Here is a 19,755-nt window from a genome sequence, read left to right as displayed (position 1 = left end):
CCATGTACTGACCTGTTCCAAATAGTGATGTCTACAGAATGGTTTAGCTAAAAACTCATGATCTTTACCAGTTGGACACAGTCTTACATGATGGGCCCTATAGTCTTCTTTCTGAGTGAATTATGGTGCACCTCCAAAAAAGAGTAGACCAGGAACTACAACATGCCATGAAGAGATGGCGTTGATGTCTGGTACGGTGTTTTGCACCCTGGTAACCCAGAGTACATGCGTGTGTAAACCAGTTTTGTCCTGGAATACAATTGGGTCCTATAAAGTGACTTGTATCTAGTCAAATAAACTTCTGACAAGTGCATATTACTGTAATAATTATAGGGGATAACTCAGGAGACTCTTTGCGTGGAACAAGACAACGACAGGACACAGTTTTATAAGTGGTAAAGTCTATATTATCACCTATATTATCACACGGTGATTCAAACAGGTGCAGAGAGAAACTCAAGTCCACAACACTTGGAGCAAATATTAAATGCAGCTTAGTAGTCTATAGGAAACTTCAGAGGAAAATGCAATCACGCAGAAAGTCTATCAAGCACAATTATTCTTGAGGATACTTAACACGAATAAGTCCTTGCTTAGTCCAAAACACAGATAGATATGCTCATAAGGCAGTTCAATTAATATCTTAGCTCAACCAGGGAGGCCTGGTTATTAGTCTCAGGTTTAAGCAGAGCAGCAACAGCTTACATGTCCAGCAAATGCAGATGGAAGTAAACACGAGCAGCAGATGAAGGAGGATTACTGGAACTGGTGTATGCAGCAGGAACTCAGAGCAGAATAGCAGGATAACCCCACAGGTTCACAGGAGCAGGTATATAGCCAGGGAGTAACCAGAGGTCAGGAGCTGGATGCAAGGCAGAATACTCTAGCACAGACTGAAGGCTGGGGTGGAGTTTTATAGCAGGAAGACACAGTCCACATGAGACCAAAGACGCCATCTTGGAAAAGGGCAGTAATGCACAAAAGGTAATAAAAAATGTTCAGAGTCCTGACATTACTCCCTCCTTAGAAGCGGCCTCAGGACGATCCTGGACCTGGTTTCTCAGGGAATCTCTGATGAAAACGAGAAATCTTCTGTTGGGCATTGATGTTTTCCACAGGTTCCCAAGAGTCTTCCTCAGGGGGATATCCCTGCCATCTTATCAGATATTGGAGCCGATTCCTGCGAATCCTGAAATCAACAATTTCCTCCACCACAAATTGTTCTTGCCCATCAATCACCACAGGCTGCGGAGGTGGCACAACACGTCCCTGGAAGGTATTAGGAGATACAGGCTTTAGTAAAGATACATGAAAAACTGGGTGTACCTTCATAGTCCTAGGCAGCTTCAGCCGGCAGGCCACAGAGCTCACAATGCCGTTGATCTGGAAAGGGCCAATGAATTTCTGTCCAAGTTTTTGTGAAGTAACGTTTAACTTCAGATTCTTAGTTGCTAACCACACGGAATCTCCTACCTTGAACATGGGTGCAGGTTTACGGAATCTATCAGCTGATCTCTTATAACGTTCTTGAGCTGTGGTCAGGGATTCCTTCAGAACCTCCAGATTTTGCCTCATCGCAGTCAGCCTTTCCTCCACTGCCGGAACCGGAGAACTAATTGGATACCTAGGTAAGATACACGGATGATAACCCAGATTGGCAAAGAAAGGTGTAAATTTAGTGGAGGCGCTCTGAGAATTGTTATATGAAAATTCGGCTAACGGCAGCAACTCCAACCAATCATCCTGGAGATGGCTGACATAGCAACTTAGATATTGTTCCAGCGTCTGGTTGGTACGCTCAGTCTGACCATTTGTCTGGGGATGGTAAGCGGAAGAGAGACAGACATTAATATTGAGTGCAGAGCAAAACCCCTTCCAGAATCTTGAAGTGAACTGCACTCCATGGTCAGAGATGATCTCATCCAGAACCCCATGCAACCGAAAAACATTCTGTATAACTAAGTTCACTGTATCTTTAGCTGAGGGGAGGCCGGTGCACGGAACAAAATGAGCAGCTTTAGTCAGGCGATCAACTACCACCATGACTGCATTCATGCCCCCCCCGATGTAGGCAGCTCCACAATAAAGTCCATTGATATAGACCCCCAAGGGCGGGACGGAACAGGTAATGGTTGTAGAAGACCCGTAGGTGCCACATGAGGAGTCTTGTAATGGGCACATACCTCGCAAGAGAGAACATAGTCCTTGGTATCCTTCAGGCAAGTTGGCCACCAGAAGAATCGGCTCAGGAACTCTTGTGTCTTCTGTACCCCCCTGTGACCAGCCAACTTGGAGTCATGTACCAACTTGAGGATCTGCAGACGGACGACCTCAGGGACGTAGATACGTCGATCTCTGAACCACATGCCACCCTTAAAGACAAGATTAATATCCACAGGTGGGTTGGCCAGAAATACATCACCGTCATAGGCCTCCCTGCACTCCTTCCACAAGTCCTGATCGTGGATAACTCCGATGAAATTGGCATCAGATAGAATGGTCTTGGACAGGGCTCCAGGTACAGAATCCGCAGCATGGATTCGAGATAAAGCATCAGCCTTCCCATAACGAGAACCTGGACGGTACGAGATAACAAAGTTAAATTGATTTAAAAATAAGTTCCAACGAGCCTGACGAGGAGAAAGACATCTAGCGGATCTAAGGAACTCTAAATTGCGATGGTCAGTTAGCACTATGATCTGTTGTGCAGCTCCTTGTACATGATGCCTCCATTCTTTGAAAGCCGCAATAATAATGTCTCCCACGTCGTAATTCTTCTCTGCTGAGGTTAGTCTACAGGAAAAGAAAGCACAAGGATGTAGCAGACCCTTCTCTCCAGTTCTTTGGGAGAGAATAGCCCCCAAAGCATTATCAGAAGCATCCACCTCCCCAATGAAAGAAAGTGTTGGAGCTGGGTGTATCAACAGCGGTGCTTATGTGAAGCAGATCTTAAGCCGATCAAAAGCTTCTTGAGCCTGTGATGACCACTTAAAGGGCTTTTCCTTCTTTGTCAAGGAAGCAATAGGACGGACAATATCAGAAAAATTTCGAATGAAGCGTCTGTAGAAATTTGCGAAACCAATAAAACGTTGGACCTCCTTAACGTTCTTGGGTACCGGCCAGTCAAGGATATCCTGAATCTTACCAGATTCCATGTTCAGCCCCTGGGGAGAGATGATATAACCTAAGAACTGTATCTCAGAACGATGGAACTCGCATTTCTCCAGCTTAATATACAGATGGTTCTCTTTCAGACGTCTTAAAACAGTTTTGACATGTTCTTCATGTTCCTGTAGAGAGTCAGAAAAGATTAGTATATCGTCCAAATAGATCACTACAAACTGGTGTAACAAATCTCTGAAAATGTCATTAGCAAGGTGTTGAAATGTTGCAGGGGCATTACAAAGCCCGAAGGGCATCACAAGAGATTCAAAGTGTCCATACCGGCATCTGAATGCTGTCTTCCACTCATCCCCTGGACGAATGCGCACCAAATTATAAGTCCCACGAAGATCCAGTTTAGAGAACACCTTAGCATGGCGGACTCTTTCCAGTAATTCGGGAATCAGAGGCAAAGGGTAACGGTTTCGTACGGTTACCTTATTGAGTTCCCGATAGTCAACACAGGGTCTCAGGGTCCCATCCTTATTCTTTACAAAAAAGATAGGTGCCCCTGCTGGTGAGGAAGAAGGACGTATGAAGCCTTTGGCCAGATTTTCATCAATATACTCCTTTAAGGCTTGAAGCTCAGGTGCCGCCAAAGGGTATACGTTACCAAAAGGAATAGCTGCCCCAGGAAGCAACTCAATGGGACAGTCATAATGTCTGTGTGGAGGAAGCTGATCTGCATTCTTCTTGTCACAGATGTCAGAGAACTCTTTATATGCTGGAGGTAAAGAAAATACCTATACATGTGGTTCCGTAGCCGTGGACTCAGGGACAGCTTCTGTTAACGCTGAGTTGCTCCTTGTTGGAAAGATAATCTCCTTGGTCTCCCAGTTGATAATTGGGTTCTGAGAACGCAACCAAGGAATGCCTAAAATCACAGGAAAATGAGGAGAAGAAATTAGCAAGAAAGAAAGTTGCTCCTGATGATTAGGCTCCAACAAAATTTCAAGGGGTACGGTCTCCTGATCCACAGGCCCAGAGATTAAAGGTGACCCATCCACTGTTTCCATGGTAATTGGAGAGGCTCTTTGCTGAATTTCAATACCATGTTCCTTGGCAAATGTGATATCCATGAAATTGCCACCTGCACCAGAGTCAATCATAGCTACACTGGAAATCCACTGTCCTGAACACAGGATCTTAATAGGGAGAGAACAGTGAGAGTTCTTTTCCTTAAGCTCCTTGGGGGGTGAAGTCATAGAAAGTGAATGGAATACAGCGTTTAAAGGCAGGCTACATTCAGAGATGTCAGATTCATCATCACAGTTGTCATACTCCCCTACTGCTGCTAGCACCTCGTTAGGCCGTCTAGGACACTTAGGACAATTGATTAAGAAGTGGTCAGACTGGCCGCAGTAGAAACATAGACTTTCACGAAGGCAATACTCCCGGTGCTCATTGATCTCGCGCCTCTGAACGGAATCAATTTGCATGGGCACCTCCTCCACCTCCCGAGATGTTTTACCTGCAGGCTCTTTGGAAGGAAGGGAAAAGTTAGAAATACGGTTATATGCAGCAAACTTCTCTTGCCTACGCTCAGTAAGGCGAATGTCAATGCGCACACAATGGTGTATAAATGTCTCTAGCTCTTGTGGTGACTCAGAGCGAGCTAGTTCATCTTTTACAGTACTAGACAGACCCCTTTTAAAAATAGGCAATTCTGCATAACTGTCCCAATTAGTATCTACCGCCAATCTCCTGAATTCAGTAGCATACTCAATAACAGAACGTTTTGCCTGGCGTAAAAACAATAAAGCAGATTCAGCGGTTGCACAGCGATTAGGATCATCAAACATTAATGCCATAGCGGCCAAGAAATCATCCAAGTTATTTAACCGTGGGTCACGAGACTCAATCATCGGATTCGCCCAGGCGAGTGCTCGTGCGGTCAGCAGCATTATTACACACAATACTTTGCATCTATCATTAGGAAAACGGTCAGCATGCACATCAAAATATAGCATACATTGATTCACAAAGCCACGAAATTTGTCGCGATCACCATTAAATCTGAATGGGGGCAACTTAGGTGGGCTAGCTGGTGGCGGTTGCCCAGAGGAAAAAGTCGCTTGTGCAGCTATTTGCGTGCTTATGTCCTGAAAAGCCCGTCCATACTGGGACTCTATGCCAGTAAGTTTGTTTTCCTGGGCTGCCATGCGGGTGCTTAAGTTCTGCAAAGTCTGTCCAAACACTTGTTGATTGTGTTCAAAGCTTCCAAACTTCTTTTGCAGACCTTCCACATCTTTCTGCAGTGATCTAATTATGGAAAACACCTGCGCTAGTCTGCTTTCTGCAGTCATTGTTCCAGCAGTCTCCTTTTTTTTTTAGGCTAGAGTATCCTGTAATAATTATAGCTGATAACTCAGGAGACTCTTTGCGTGGAACAAGACAACTACAGGACACAGTTTTATAAGTGGTAAAGTCCATATTATCACACAGTGATTCAAACAAGTGCAGAGAGAAACTCAAGTCCACAACACTTGGAGTAAATATTAAATGCAGCTTAGCAGTCTATAGGAAACTTCAGAGGAAAATGCAATCACGCAGAAAGTCTATGAAGCACAATTATTCTTGAGGATACTTGACACGAATAAGTCCTTGCTTAGTTCAAAACACAGATAGATATGCTTACAAGGCAGTTCAAATAATATCTTAGCTCAACCAGGGAGGCCTGGTTATTAGTCTCAGGTTTAAGCAGAGCAGCAACAGCTTACATGTAAAGCAAATGCAGATGGAAGTAAACACGAGCAGCAGAGTCCTGACAATTACATTACCTTTCTATACCTAGAAACACCCTTTGTGCACACTACGATGTCACACAATCATCTTCTCAGTAGGTCAAATTCACAAATACTGTTTTGTGAGAAGGCGAAGACACCTCAACGTGACTATTAGATATAACAAAAAGGTAGTAATGGTCCTGAGCCAGGCACAAAGTTGGGAAAACAAGACTACGAGGAAGACAAATCACAGAAAAGAATTGTGCAGCTGTACAGGGCTAATATAAAAAGTGGGCTTCTATCTCCACCCTCGGTCTAGCAGGCGCCATCCTACAACCTATACAGAATATAGGAGATCTGGATTAAAATATACAAAGACTCAGTTACCAATTTCTACAGATTGCAGGCAGAAATATTTATAAGAGGAGACAGAGTTAGAAAGTCTGGGTGTTATCAGGTATTGTAAGGGCGAATGTTATCAATATCTAGACTCAACAACATAGAATAAACATGATCCCAATAATAAAAGTATGGTCAAAGTACATGAATCAAAGTCTTAATTTTTTTTATCTAAATTTGAGAAAATGTGCATCTTTGAGTCCACAGATTCCAGTCTGAAAATTACAATTGGCAAGAGTTAAAAGTAGGTATTTGGGAAAATAACTACTATAATACTACTCCTACGTACAAGAATATAGCTACTATAATACTGCCCCTATGTACAAGAATATAACCACTATAATACTGCCCCTATGTACAGGAATATAACTACTATAATACTGCTCCTATGTACAAGAATATAACTACTATAATACTGCCCCCTATGTACAAGAATATAACTACTATAATACTGTCCCTATATACAAGAATATAACTACTATAATACTGCCCCCTATGTACAAGAATATAACTACTATAATACTGCCCCTATATACAAGAATATAACTACTATAATACTGCCCCTATGTACAAGAATATAACTACTATAATACTGCCCCTATGTACAAGAATATAACTACTATAATACTGCCCCTATGTACAAGACTATAACTACTATAATACTGCCCCTATGTACAAGACTATAACTACTATAATACTGCCCATATGTACAAGAATATAACTACTATAATACTGCCCCTATGTACAAGACTATAACTACTATAATACTGTCCATATGTACAAGAATATAACTACTATAATACTGCCCCTATGTACAAGAATATAACTGCTATAATACTGCCCCCTATGTACAAGAATATAACTACTATAATACTACTCCTATGTACAAGAATATAACTACTATAATACCGCCCTTATATACAGGAATATAACTACTATAATACTGCCCCTATGTACAAGAATATAACTACTATAATACTGCCCCTATGTACAAGACTATAACTACTATAATACTGCCCCTATGTACAAGACTATAACTACTATAATACTGCCCATATGTACAAGAATATAACTACTATAATACTGCCCCTATGTACAAGAATATAACTACTATAATACTGCCCCCTATGTACAAGAATATAACTACTATAATACTGCTCCTATGTACAAGAATATACCTACTATAATACTGTCTGTGATATACAGTTGTGCTCAATAGTTTACATACCCGGGAAAAATTTTTGCTTTCTTTATATTTTTCAGAGAATATGAATGATAACACCAAAACTTTTTCTCCACTCATGGTTAGTGGTTGGGTGAAGCCATTTATTGTTAAACTACTGTGTTTTCTCTTTTTAAATCATAATGACAACCCAAAACATCCAAATGACCCTGATCAATAGTTCACATACCCTGGTGATTTTGGCCTGATAACATGCACAGAAGTTTAAACAAATGGGTATGAATGGCTACTAAAGGTAACATCCTCACCTGTGACCTGTGACCTGTTTGTTTGTGTGTGCATAAAAGCTGAGTGAGTTTCTGGGATCCAGACAGACTCTTGCATCTTTCATCCAGCCACTAATGTTTCTGGATTGTGAGTCATAGGGAAAGTAAAAGAATTGTCATGGGATCTACGGGAAAAGGCAGTTGAACTGTATAAAACAGGAAAGGGATACAAAAAGATATCCAAGGAATTGATAATGCCAGTCAGCAGCATTCACACTGTGATTAACAAATGGAAAATCAGGGGCTCTGTAAATACAAAACCACGGTCAGGTAGACCAACAAAAATGTCATCCACAACTGCTAGGAAAATTGTTCGGGATGCAAAGAAAAGCCCCCAAATAACATCAGCTGAAATACTGGACTCTCTGAAAACTAGCGGTGTGGCTGTTTCAAGATGCCCAATAAGGAGGCACATGAAGAAAAATGGGCTGCATGGTCGAGTCGCCAGAAGAAAGCAATTACTGCGCAAATGCCACAAAGGATCTCGCCTACAATACGCAAAACAGCTCAGAGACAAGTCTCAAAACATCTGGAACAAGGTAATTTGGAGTGATGAGACCAAAATTGAACTTTTTGGCCACAACCATAAATGTTACATTTGGAGAGAGGACAACAAGGCCTATGATGAAAGGAACACCATTCCTACTGTAAAGCATGGAGGTGGATCATTGATGTTTTGGGGATGTGTGAGCTACAAAGGCAAAGGAAACTTGGCCAAAGTTGAAGGAAAGATGAATGCAGCACATTATCAGCAAATACTGGAGGCAAATTTGTACTCATCAGCCCGGAAGCTGTGCATGGGATGTACTTGGATGTTCCAACATGACAACGATCCAAAACACAAGGCCAAGTCGAAATGTCAATGGCTACAGCAGAACAAAGTGGAGGTTCTGGAGCGGCCATCTCAGTCACCTGACCTCAATATCATTGAGCCACTCTGGGGAGATCTCAAGCGCACAGTTCATGCTAGACAGCCCAGGAATTTACAGGAACTGGAGACTTTTTGCCAAGAAGAGTGAGCAGCTTTACCATCTGAGAAAATAAAGAACCTCAACTACCACAAAAGACTTCAAGCTGTCATTTATGTTAGAGGGGGCAATACACGGTATCAATGGCGTATGTGAACTTTTGATCAGGGTCATTTGGATGTTTTGAGTAATTATGATTTAAAAAGAAAAAACACAGTAGTGTGACAATAAATGGCTTCACCCAACCATGAGTGGAGAAAAAGGTTTGGTGTTATCACTCATATTCTCTGAAAAAAGGCCAAGAAAGCAAAAATTCTGCTGGGGTATGTAAACTTTTGAGCACAAGTGTACAATAGTCTAAAGGTACCGTCACACTCAGCGACGCTGCGGCAATTTAGACAACGAGTCGACCTAAACGAGATCGCTGGAGCGTCGCTGTTTAGGTCGCTGTAGAGACGTCAAACACAGCAACTCCAGAACGATGCAGGAGCGATCCAGTGACGTAACGGCGACTCACTTCTCGTTCTCCCTGGTTGTTAACTCCATGTCAAACATTGCTGGCGTAGTTGCTTTTGATGTCAAACATGACGATACACGCCGACCTGACGACGAAATAAAGTTCTGGACTTCTAGCTCCGACCAGCGATGGCACAGTGGGATCCAGATCGCTGCTGCGTGTCAAACACAACGAGATCGCTATCCAGGACCCTGCAACGTTACGGATTGTTGTCGTTCTCGTTGCAAAGTTGCTGAGTGTGACGGTACCTTAACTCCTCAGGAAGATGACATCTTATCTGACTACAATCATGTTTTTGCTCATTCCTTTGGTGGACTGGCCATTGTGTTTCGATGATACCATAACTATGGTCACCATCAATGTTTTTCTTTGTTTTAAGCTTGCGCTATAACTCATTGGACAAAGAAGCAGCAGCAATAGAGGCCGATGTGCTGAAGTCTCCAATGTGCCAAGTAAAAAGTCTACTGTAAGTATTAATCAAATAATGTTTATTTTAGAAGATATGTTATAAAGTAGATGTGCCCCCCCCCTCCCCGCAGCACAGAGCATCTCAGGAAAGAACTGAGAGTATGACAATGGGGAGAGATCTATATGTGACAAGGAAAGTATCATCCTATGATGTTCTAAACTCTTAACTGTAAACAAAATCATCAAAACATGTCAAAATAGTTTTCCAAATTGCCCTATTTTGTTTAAATAGTTATATCTTGTGACAGTATGTGTGGTAACAGCATTGGATCAGAAGGCGTGCAGTGTCTCTGGGAAGCATTAAGTCATAACCAGACTCTGGAAGAGCTTTATGTGGACATTACCGGCATTACAGACAGTGGCCTGGACAATTTACTACCGTGTCTTGCAAACAACAAGACTCTGCGACTGCTAACGTACGTAAAACTATGTAACTACTATAATACTGCTCCAATATACAAAAATATAACTACTATAATACTGCCACTGTGTACAAGAATATAACTACTATAATACTGCTCTTATGTACAAGAATATAACTAATATAATACTGCCTCCTATGTACAAGAATATAACTACTATAATACTGCTCCTATGTACAAGAATATAACTAATATAATACTGCCTCCTATGTACAGGAATATAACTACTATAATACTGCCCCCTATGTACAAGAATATAACTACTATAATACTGCTGCTAAGTACAAGAATATAACTACTATATTACTGCCCCTATATACAAGAATATAACTACTATAATACTGCACCTATGTACAAGAATATAATTACTGTAATACTGCCCCCCGACCACATTACCACACATAATCCCCCCCACAACATCACCACACATAATCCCGCCCCCCCACATCACCACACATAATCCCGCCTTCACCACATCACCACACATAATACCGCCACCCCCCACCTTACTACACATAATCCAGCCCCCCCACATTACCACAGATAATCCCGCCCCCCCACCACATCACCACATAATCCCGCCACCCCCACATTACTACACATAATCCAGCCCCCCCACATTACCACACATAATCCCGCCCCCCCACCACATCACCACACATAATCCCACCCCCCAACACATCACCACACATAATCCCGCCCCCACCCCATTACCACACATAATCCCGCCCCCACCACATCACCACACATAATCCTGCCCCCCACCACATCACCACACATAATCCCGACCCCCACCACATCACAACACATAATCACGCCCCCCACCACATTACCACAGATAATCCCGCCCCCCACCACAGTACCACATAATCCCGACCCCCCACCACATTACCACACATAATCCCCCCAACATCACCACACATAATCCTGCCCCCCCACCACATTACCACACATAATCCTGCCCCAACATCACCACACATAATCCCGCCCTCACCACACATAATACCGCCACCCCCCACCTTACTACACATAATCCAGCCCCCCCACATTACCACACATAATCCCGCCACCCCACCACACCACCACACATAAAACCGCCCCCCCACCACACTACTATAATACTGCCACTGTGTACAAGAATATAACTACTATAATACTGCCCCTATGTACAAGAATATAACTACTATAATACTGCCCCTATGTACAAGAATAGAACTACTATAATACTGCCCCTATGTACAAGAATATAACTACTACAATACTGCCCCTATGTACAAGAATATAACTACTATAATACTGCTCCTATGTACAAGAATATAACTACTATAATACTGCCCCTATGTACAAAAATAAAACTACTATAATACTGCTCCTATGTACAAGAATATAACTACTATAATACTGCTCCTATGTACAAGAATATAACTACTATAATACTGCCCCATGTACAAGACTATAACTACTATAATACTGCCACCTATGTACAAGAATATAACTACTATAATACTGCTGCTAAGTACAAGAATATAACTACTATAATACTGCCCCTATATACAAGAATATAACTACCATAATACTGCACCTATGTACAAGAATATAATTACTGTAATACTGCTCCTATGTACAAGAATATAACTACTATAATACTGCCCCTATATACAAGAATATAACTACTATAATACTGCTCCAATGTGCAAGAATAAAACAACTATAATACTGCCCTTATATACAAGAATATCTATATATATGAGGCATCGTGATTACTCGCTAATCCCGCCCCCTGCACAATAGCTCCGCCCCCCCGCCACATCACCACACATAATCCCGCTCCCCAAAACCATTACCACACACAATCCCACCCCCACCACATTACCACACACAATCCTGCACCCCACCACATCACCACGCATAATCCCGCCTCCCACCACATCACCACACATAATCTCGCCCCCACCACATTACCACACATAATCCCGACCCCACCACATTACCACAGATAATCCCGCTCCCCACATTACCACACACAATCCCGCCCCCACCATATCACCACACAATCCCGCCCCCCACCACAACACATAATCCCGCTTCCCACCACATTACCACACATAATCCTGCCCACCCCACCACATTACCACACACAATCCCGCCCCCCCACCACATTACCACACATAATCCCACCCCCCCACATTACTACACATAATCCAGCCTCCCCACATTACCACAGATAATCCTGCCCCCATCACATCACCACACATAATCCTGCCCCCCAACACATCACCAAACATAATCCCGCCCCCAACACATCACCACACATAATCCCGCCCCCCACTTCATTACCACACATAATCCCGCCCCCCACATCACCACACATAACCCGCCCCCCACATCACCACGCATAATCCCGCACCGCACCACATCACCACACATAATCTCGCCCCCACATCACCACACACAAGTCCGCCCCCCACCACATTACCACACACAATCCCGCCCCCCACCACATTACCACACACAATCCCCCCCACCACATTACGACACACAATCCCGCCCCCCAACACATCACAACACATAATCCCGCCCCCCACCACATTACCACACACAATCCCGCCCCCCCACATTACCACCACATTACCACACACAATCCCGCCCCCCCACATTACCACACATAATCCCGCCCCCCACCACATTACCAGATAATCCCGCTCCCCACCACATTACCACAGATAATCCCATCCCCCACCACATTACCACACATAATCCCGCCCCCCACAACATTACCACACATAATCCCGCCCCCACTACATTACCACACATAATCCCGCCCACCCCACCACCACACATAATCCCGCTCCCCACCACATTACCACGCACAATCCCGCCCCCCACCATATCACCACACACAATCCTGCCCCCCACCACATTACCACACATAATCCCGCCCCGCCCACATCACCACACATAATCCCGCCTTCACCACATCACCACACATAATACCGCCACCCCCCACCTTACTACACATAATCCAGCCCCCCCACATTACCACAGATAATCCCGCCCCCCACCACATCACCACACATAATCCCGCCACCCCCACATTACTACACATAATCCAGCCCCCCACATTACCACACATAATCCCGCCCCCCACATCACCACACATAATCCCACCCCCCAACACATCACCACACATAATCCCGCCCCCACCCCATTACCACATAATCCCGCCCCCACCACATCACCACACATAATCCTGCCCCCCACCACATCACCACACATAATCCCGACCCCCAACACATCACAACACATAATCACGCCCCCCACCACATTACCACAGATAATCCCGCCCCCCCACCACATTACCACACATAATCCCGCCCCCCCACCACATTACCACACATAATCCCCCCCACAACATCACCACACATAATCCTGCCCCCCCACCTGTCACGATATGGTATGAAATATCATATAAGTAGTTTCTCTTGCTAGCAAGCTGTGGGCTAACCACCCCCCCCTTCCCTTTCACTCAGCCAAGAGCTGCCTTGTCAATGTACATGGGGGAAGTGTTATGATCCTTAGTGGTTGAGGATCACAAATTACTCCAGCTAAGTAACAAACATAGGACAAGCTCTAGGGAGGTGGCAAACTGGACTGACCGCAAATCTGAACCTATCCAAACACACTAGAAGTAGCCGGTGAACGTGCCTAAAAATCCTAGACGTCTCGAGCCAGCCTGAGGAACTAACTACCCCTAGAGAGAAAGAAAGTCCTCTCTTGCCTCCAGAGAAATAATCCCCAAAGATATAGAAGCCCCCAACAGATAATAACGGTGAGGTAAGAGGAAGGCACATACACAGGGTGAAAGCAGATTCAGCAAATGAGGCCCACTAATACTAGATAGAAGAAAATAGAAAAGGGAATCTATGCGGTCAGTAAAAAACCCTTACAAAATATCCACTCTGAGATTTCAAGAACCCCCACACCAACTAACGGTGTGGGGGGAGAAACTCAGTCCCCTAGAGCAACCAGCAAGCGAGGAAATCACATTTTAGCGAGCTGGACAAAAAACATAATGAACACTGATAATCAAAAAATGATCAAACAAAAACTTAGCTTGTCTTGGAGAGACTGGGAGCAAGGTAGACACAAGGAATCTGAAGAGCACTGAATACATTGATAGCAGGCAAGGAACTGAGTATCGAGGTGAGCTAAATAGGAAACCAACCAAGGATAACGAACCAGCTGATGCTGCAACCTGCAGAAAGACAACACTACACAGTACCGCTTGTGACCACTAGAGGGAGCCCAAAAATAGAGTTCACAACAGTACCCCCCCCTTGAGGAGGGGTCACCGAACCCTCATCAAGACCCCCAGGGCGATCAGGATGAGCCGCGTGGAAGGCACAAACCAAATTGACCGCATGAACATCAGAGGCGACAACCCAGGAATTATCCTCCTGACCATAACCCTTCCACTTAACCAAATACTGAAGCCTCCGACTAGAGATACGAGAATCCAAAATCTTCTCCACCACGTACTCCAATTCGCCCTCGACCAGCACCGGAGCAGGAGGCTCAACAGAAGGAACCACAGGTACCACATACCTCCGCAACAAAGACCTATGGAACACATTATGAATGGCAAACGATGCTGGGAGATCCAAACGAAAAGACACCGGGTTAAGGATTTCCAAGATCTTATAAGGACCGATGAAGCGAGGCTTGAATTTAGGAGAGGAGACCTTCATAGGAACATACCGAGAAGACAGCCACACCAAATCCCCAACACGAAGTCGGGGACCCACACCGCGGCGGCGGTTGGCAAAGCGCTGAGCCTTCTCCTGTGACAACCTCAAATTGTCCACCACATGGTTCCAAATCTGCTGCAACCTATCCACCACAGAATCCACCCCAGGACAGTCAGAAGACTCAACCTGACCCGAGGAGAAACGAGGATGGAAACCAGAATTGTAGAAAAAAGGTGAAACCAAAGTAGCAGAACTAGCCCGATTATTAAGGGCAAACTCGGCCAAAGGCAAAAAAGTCACCCAATCATCCTGATCAGCAGAAACAAAACATCTCAAATAAGTTTCCAAAGTCTGATTAGTTCGCTCGGTTTGGCCATTAGTCTAAGGATGGAAGGCCGACGAAAAAGACAAATCAATGCCCATCTTAGCACAAAAAGTCCGCCAAAACCTGGACACAAACTGGGATCCTCTATCAGACACAATATTTTCAGGAATGCCGTGCAAGCGAACCACATTCTGAAAAAACAGAGGAACCAAATCGGAGGAAGAAGGCAACTTAGGCAAGGGCACCAAATGGACCATCTTGGAAAAACGATCACACACCACCCAGATGACAGACATTTTCTGAGATACTGGAAGATCCGAAATAAAATCCATGGAAATGTGCGTCCAAGGCCTTTTCGGAACAGGCAAAGGCAAAAGCAAACCGCTGGCACGAGAACAGCAAGGCTTAGCCCGAGCACAAATCTCACAAGACTGCACAAAGGAACGCACATCCCGCGACAAGGAAGGCCATCAGAAGGACCTAGCCACCAAATCTCTGGTACCAAAAATCCCAGGATGACCCGCCAACACCGAAGAATGAACCTCGGAAATAACTCTGCTGGTCCATCTATCCGGGACAAACAGTCTCTCTGGTGGACAACGGTCAGGTCTATCCGCCTGAAATTTCTGCAGCACTCGTCGCAAATCTGGGGAAATGGCAGACAAAATCACTCCCTCTCTGAGAATACCAGCCGGCTCAGAAACTCCCGGAGAGTCAGGCACAAAACTCCTAGAAAGTGCATCAGCTTTCACATTCTTTGGACCAGGCAGGTATGAGACCACGAAGTTGAAATGGGAGAAAAACAACGACCAACGAGCCTGTCTAGGATTCAGGCACTTGGCAGATTCAAGGTAAATCAGATTTTTGTGATCAGTCAAGACCACCACACGATGTTTAGCTCCTTCGAGCCAATGTCGCCACTCCTCAAATGCCCACTTCATAGCCAACAACTCCCGATTAGCAACATCATAATTCCGCTCGGCAGGCGAAAACTTTCTTGAAAAGAAAGCACATGGCTTCATCAGAGAGCCATCAGAGCTTCTCTGCGACAAGACAGCCCCTGCTCCAATCTCAGAAGCATCAACCTCGACCTGGAAGGGAAGAGAGACATCTGGCTGACATAAAACTGGAGCTGAAGAAAACCGGTGCTTCAGCTCCCGAAAGGCCTCCACGGCCGCAGGAGACCAATTAGTCACATCAGAACCCTTCTTGGTCAAATCCGTCAAAGGTTTAACCACGCTAGAAAAATTAGCGATGAAACGACGGTAAAAATTAGCAAAACCCAAGAACTTCTGAAGACTCTTAACAGACGTGGGCTGAGTCCAGTCATAAATAGCCTGGACCTTGACTGGGTCCATCTCCACAGTAGAAGGAGAAAAAATAAAACCCAAAAAGGAGACCTTCTGTACTCCGAAGAGGCATTTTGAGCCCTTCACAAATAAAGCATTAGCACGCAGGACCTGAAACACCATCCTGACCTGCTTCACATGGGACTCCCAATCATCAGAAAAGACCAAAATGTCATCCAAATAAACAATCATAAATTTATCCAGATATTCTCGGAAGATGTCATGCATGCATGAAGGACTGAAACACAGAAGGAGCATTAGAGAGTCCAAAAGGCATCACTAAGTACTCAAAATGGCCTTCGGGCGTATTAAATGCTGTTTTCCATTCATCTCCCTGCTTAATGCGCACAAGGTTATACGCACCACGGAGATCTATCTTGGTGAACCAACTGGCACCCTTAATTCGAGCAAACAAATCAGACAATAGTGGCAAAGGATACTGAAATTTGACTGTAATTTTATTCAGAAGACGATAATCTATACAAGGTCTCAAAGAACCGTCCTTCTTGGCCACAAAAAAAAATCCTGCACCAAGAGGGGAAGAGGATGGGCGAATATGTCCCTTCTCCAAAGACTCCTTTATATAACTCCGCATCGCGGCATGCTCTGGTATAGACAAATTAAAAAGTCGTCCCTTAGGGAATTTACTACCAGGAATTAAATTTATAGCACAGTCACAATCCCTATGAGGGGGCAGGGCACTGGACCTGGGCTCATCAAATACATCCTGGTAGTCAGACAAAAACTCAGGGACCTCAGAAGGAGTGGAAGAAGCAATAGACACCAACGGAGTATCGCCATGAATTCCCTGACAACCCCAACTTGACACAGACATAGCTTTCCAATCTAAAACTGGATTATGAGCTTGCAGCCATGGCAGACCCAAAACGACAACATCATGCAAATTAAGCAGAACGAGAAAGCGAATCACCTCCTGATGTACGGGAGTCATGCACATGGTCATTTGCGTCCAATACTGAGGCTTATTCTCAGCCAATGACGTAGCATCAATTCCCCTCAGAGGAATAGGAAATTCCAAAGGCTCCAGGACAAAACCACAGCGCCTGGCAAACGACAAATCCATCAGATTCAGGGCAGCACCCGAATCCACAAAAGCCATAACCGGGTAGGACGACAAAGAACAAATCAAAGTAACAGACAAAATAAATTTAGGCTGTATAGTACCAATGGTGACAGGTTTAGCGATTTTTTTTAAGCGTTTAGAGCATGCTGAGATAACATGAGTAGAATCACCACAGTAAAAGCACAACCCATTTTGACGTCTATGACTTTGTCGCTCAATTCTGGTCAGAGTTCGGTCACATTGCATAGACTCAGGTCTCTGTCCAGAAAATACCGCCAAAGGATGAGCAGATTTGCGCTCCCGCAAACGCCGATCAACCTGAATGGCTAAAGCCATAGAATCACTCAGACTTGTAGGGGTGGGAAACCCCACCATAACATTCTTAACGGCCTCAGAAAGACATTCTCTGAAATTTGCAGCCAGGGCACACTCATTCCATTGAGTAAGCACCGACCATTTCCGAAATTTTTGACAATACACCTCTGCTTCATCCTGACCTTGAGAGATAGCCAGCAATGCTTTTTCTGCCTGATTCTCAAGAATAGGCTCCTCATAAAGCAGTCCAAGAGCCAGAAAAAATGCATCTACATTAAGCAAAGCAGGATCTTCTGGCGCCAAAGAGAAAGCCCAATCTTGAGGGTCGCCACGCAACAAGGAGATAACAATTTTAACTTGCTGAGCGGAATCACCAGAGGAACGAGGTCTCAGAGATAGAAATAACTTACAATTATTCTTAAAATTTTGAAACCTAGATCTATCTCCAGAAAACAACTCAGGAATGGGTATCTTTGGTTCTGACATAGGGCTACGAATAACAAAATCCTGAATACTTTGCACCCGTGCAGTAAGATGATCCACACTAGAAGTCAGAGTCTGAACATTCATGTCTGCAGCTGAGCTCAAAACCACCCAGAGTTCAAGGGGATGAAAGAAGCTAAACAGACTGCAGCAAAGGAAAGGCGGGAGGAAAAAAAAAAAATGTACTCAGGTCTTCTTTTTATCCCACTTCTGCGATGCATTAAACACTTTTTGGCCTGCTATACTGTTATGATCCTTAGTGGTTGAGGATCACAAATTACTCCAGCTAAGTAACAAACATAGGACAAGCTCTAGGGAGGTGGCAAACTGGACTGACCGCAAATCTGAACCTATCCAAACACACTAGAAGTAGCCGGTGAACGTGCCTAAAAATCCTAGACGTCTCGAGCCAGCCTGAGGAACTAACTACCCCTAGAGAGAAAGAAAGACCTCTCTTGCCTCCAGAGAAATAATCCCCAAAGATATAGAAGCCCCCAACAGATAATAACGGTGAGGTAAGAGGAAGGCACATACACAGGGTGAAAGCAGATTCAGCAAATGAGGCCCACTAATACTAGATAGAAGAAAATAGAAAAGAGAATCTATGCGGTCAGTAAAAAACCCTTACAAAATATCCACTCTGAGATTTCAAGAACCCCCACACCAACTAACGGTGTGGGGGGAGAAACTCAGTCCCCTAGAGCAACCAGCAAGCGAGGAAATCACATTTTAGCGAGCTGGACAAAAAACATAATGAACACTGATAATCAAAAAATGATCAAACAAAAACTTAGCTTGTCTTGGAGAGACTGGGAGCAAGGTAGACACAAGGAATCTGAAGAGCACTGAATACATTGATAGCAGGCAAGGAACTGAGTATCCAGGTGAACTAAATAGGAAACCAACCAAGGATAACGAACCAGCTGATGCTGCAACCTGCAGAAAGACAACACTACACAGTACCGCTTGTGACCACTAGAGGGAGCCCAAAAATAGAGTTCACAACAGGGAAGAGAGTTTTATTGACGAAAGGTATTTACGACTGGCATTTCCTGTAGTAGAAAGTGCTCAGCTTTAACTGGATTAGAAACTTCTAGAATCTGAAAGTCCTTTGTTCTGTTATTGTGAGATATTAGGCAAACTATTTAAGATAGGAGAATGATAAATACATATCCTTGATCTCCATCGAAGCATCTACCCATCACTCTAAACACAGACGTCTAACTCCATCGGGTGAAGAAGTAGGGATTGCTCTGTAAATAATAGGACATATTTGATCT

General features: G+C 44.2%; 1 protein-coding gene across 4 annotated transcripts in view; it reads left to right on the top strand.

The window, feature by feature from the left end:
* The window catches only part of LOC143770450 (NACHT, LRR and PYD domains-containing protein 12-like), a 50,384-nt gene that overhangs the window by 10,021 nt on the left and 20,608 nt on the right, over positions 1 to 19,755 (top strand). For 2 of the 4 annotated variants that reach the window (XM_077260075.1, XM_077260076.1), the window contains exons 7-8: positions 9,661 to 9,747; positions 9,998 to 10,165. In XM_077260075.1, the coding sequence (XP_077116190.1) occupies positions 9,661 to 9,747; positions 9,998 to 10,165 (255 nt within the window). Of the gene's footprint in view, positions 1 to 9,660; positions 9,748 to 9,981; positions 10,166 to 19,755 lie in introns of those variants that run through there. The other 2 variants (XM_077260079.1, XM_077260078.1) reach the window with 2 other exon arrangements.

The sequence above is a fragment of the Ranitomeya variabilis genome, chromosome 4 (genome assembly GCF_051348905.1).
Source record: "Ranitomeya variabilis isolate aRanVar5 chromosome 4, aRanVar5.hap1, whole genome shotgun sequence".
In the NCBI taxonomy this organism is placed as follows: Eukaryota; Metazoa; Chordata; class Amphibia; order Anura; family Dendrobatidae; genus Ranitomeya; species Ranitomeya variabilis.
Note: the sequence above shows the minus strand (reverse complement) of the source record. Positions and strands in the feature narration are given on the sequence as shown.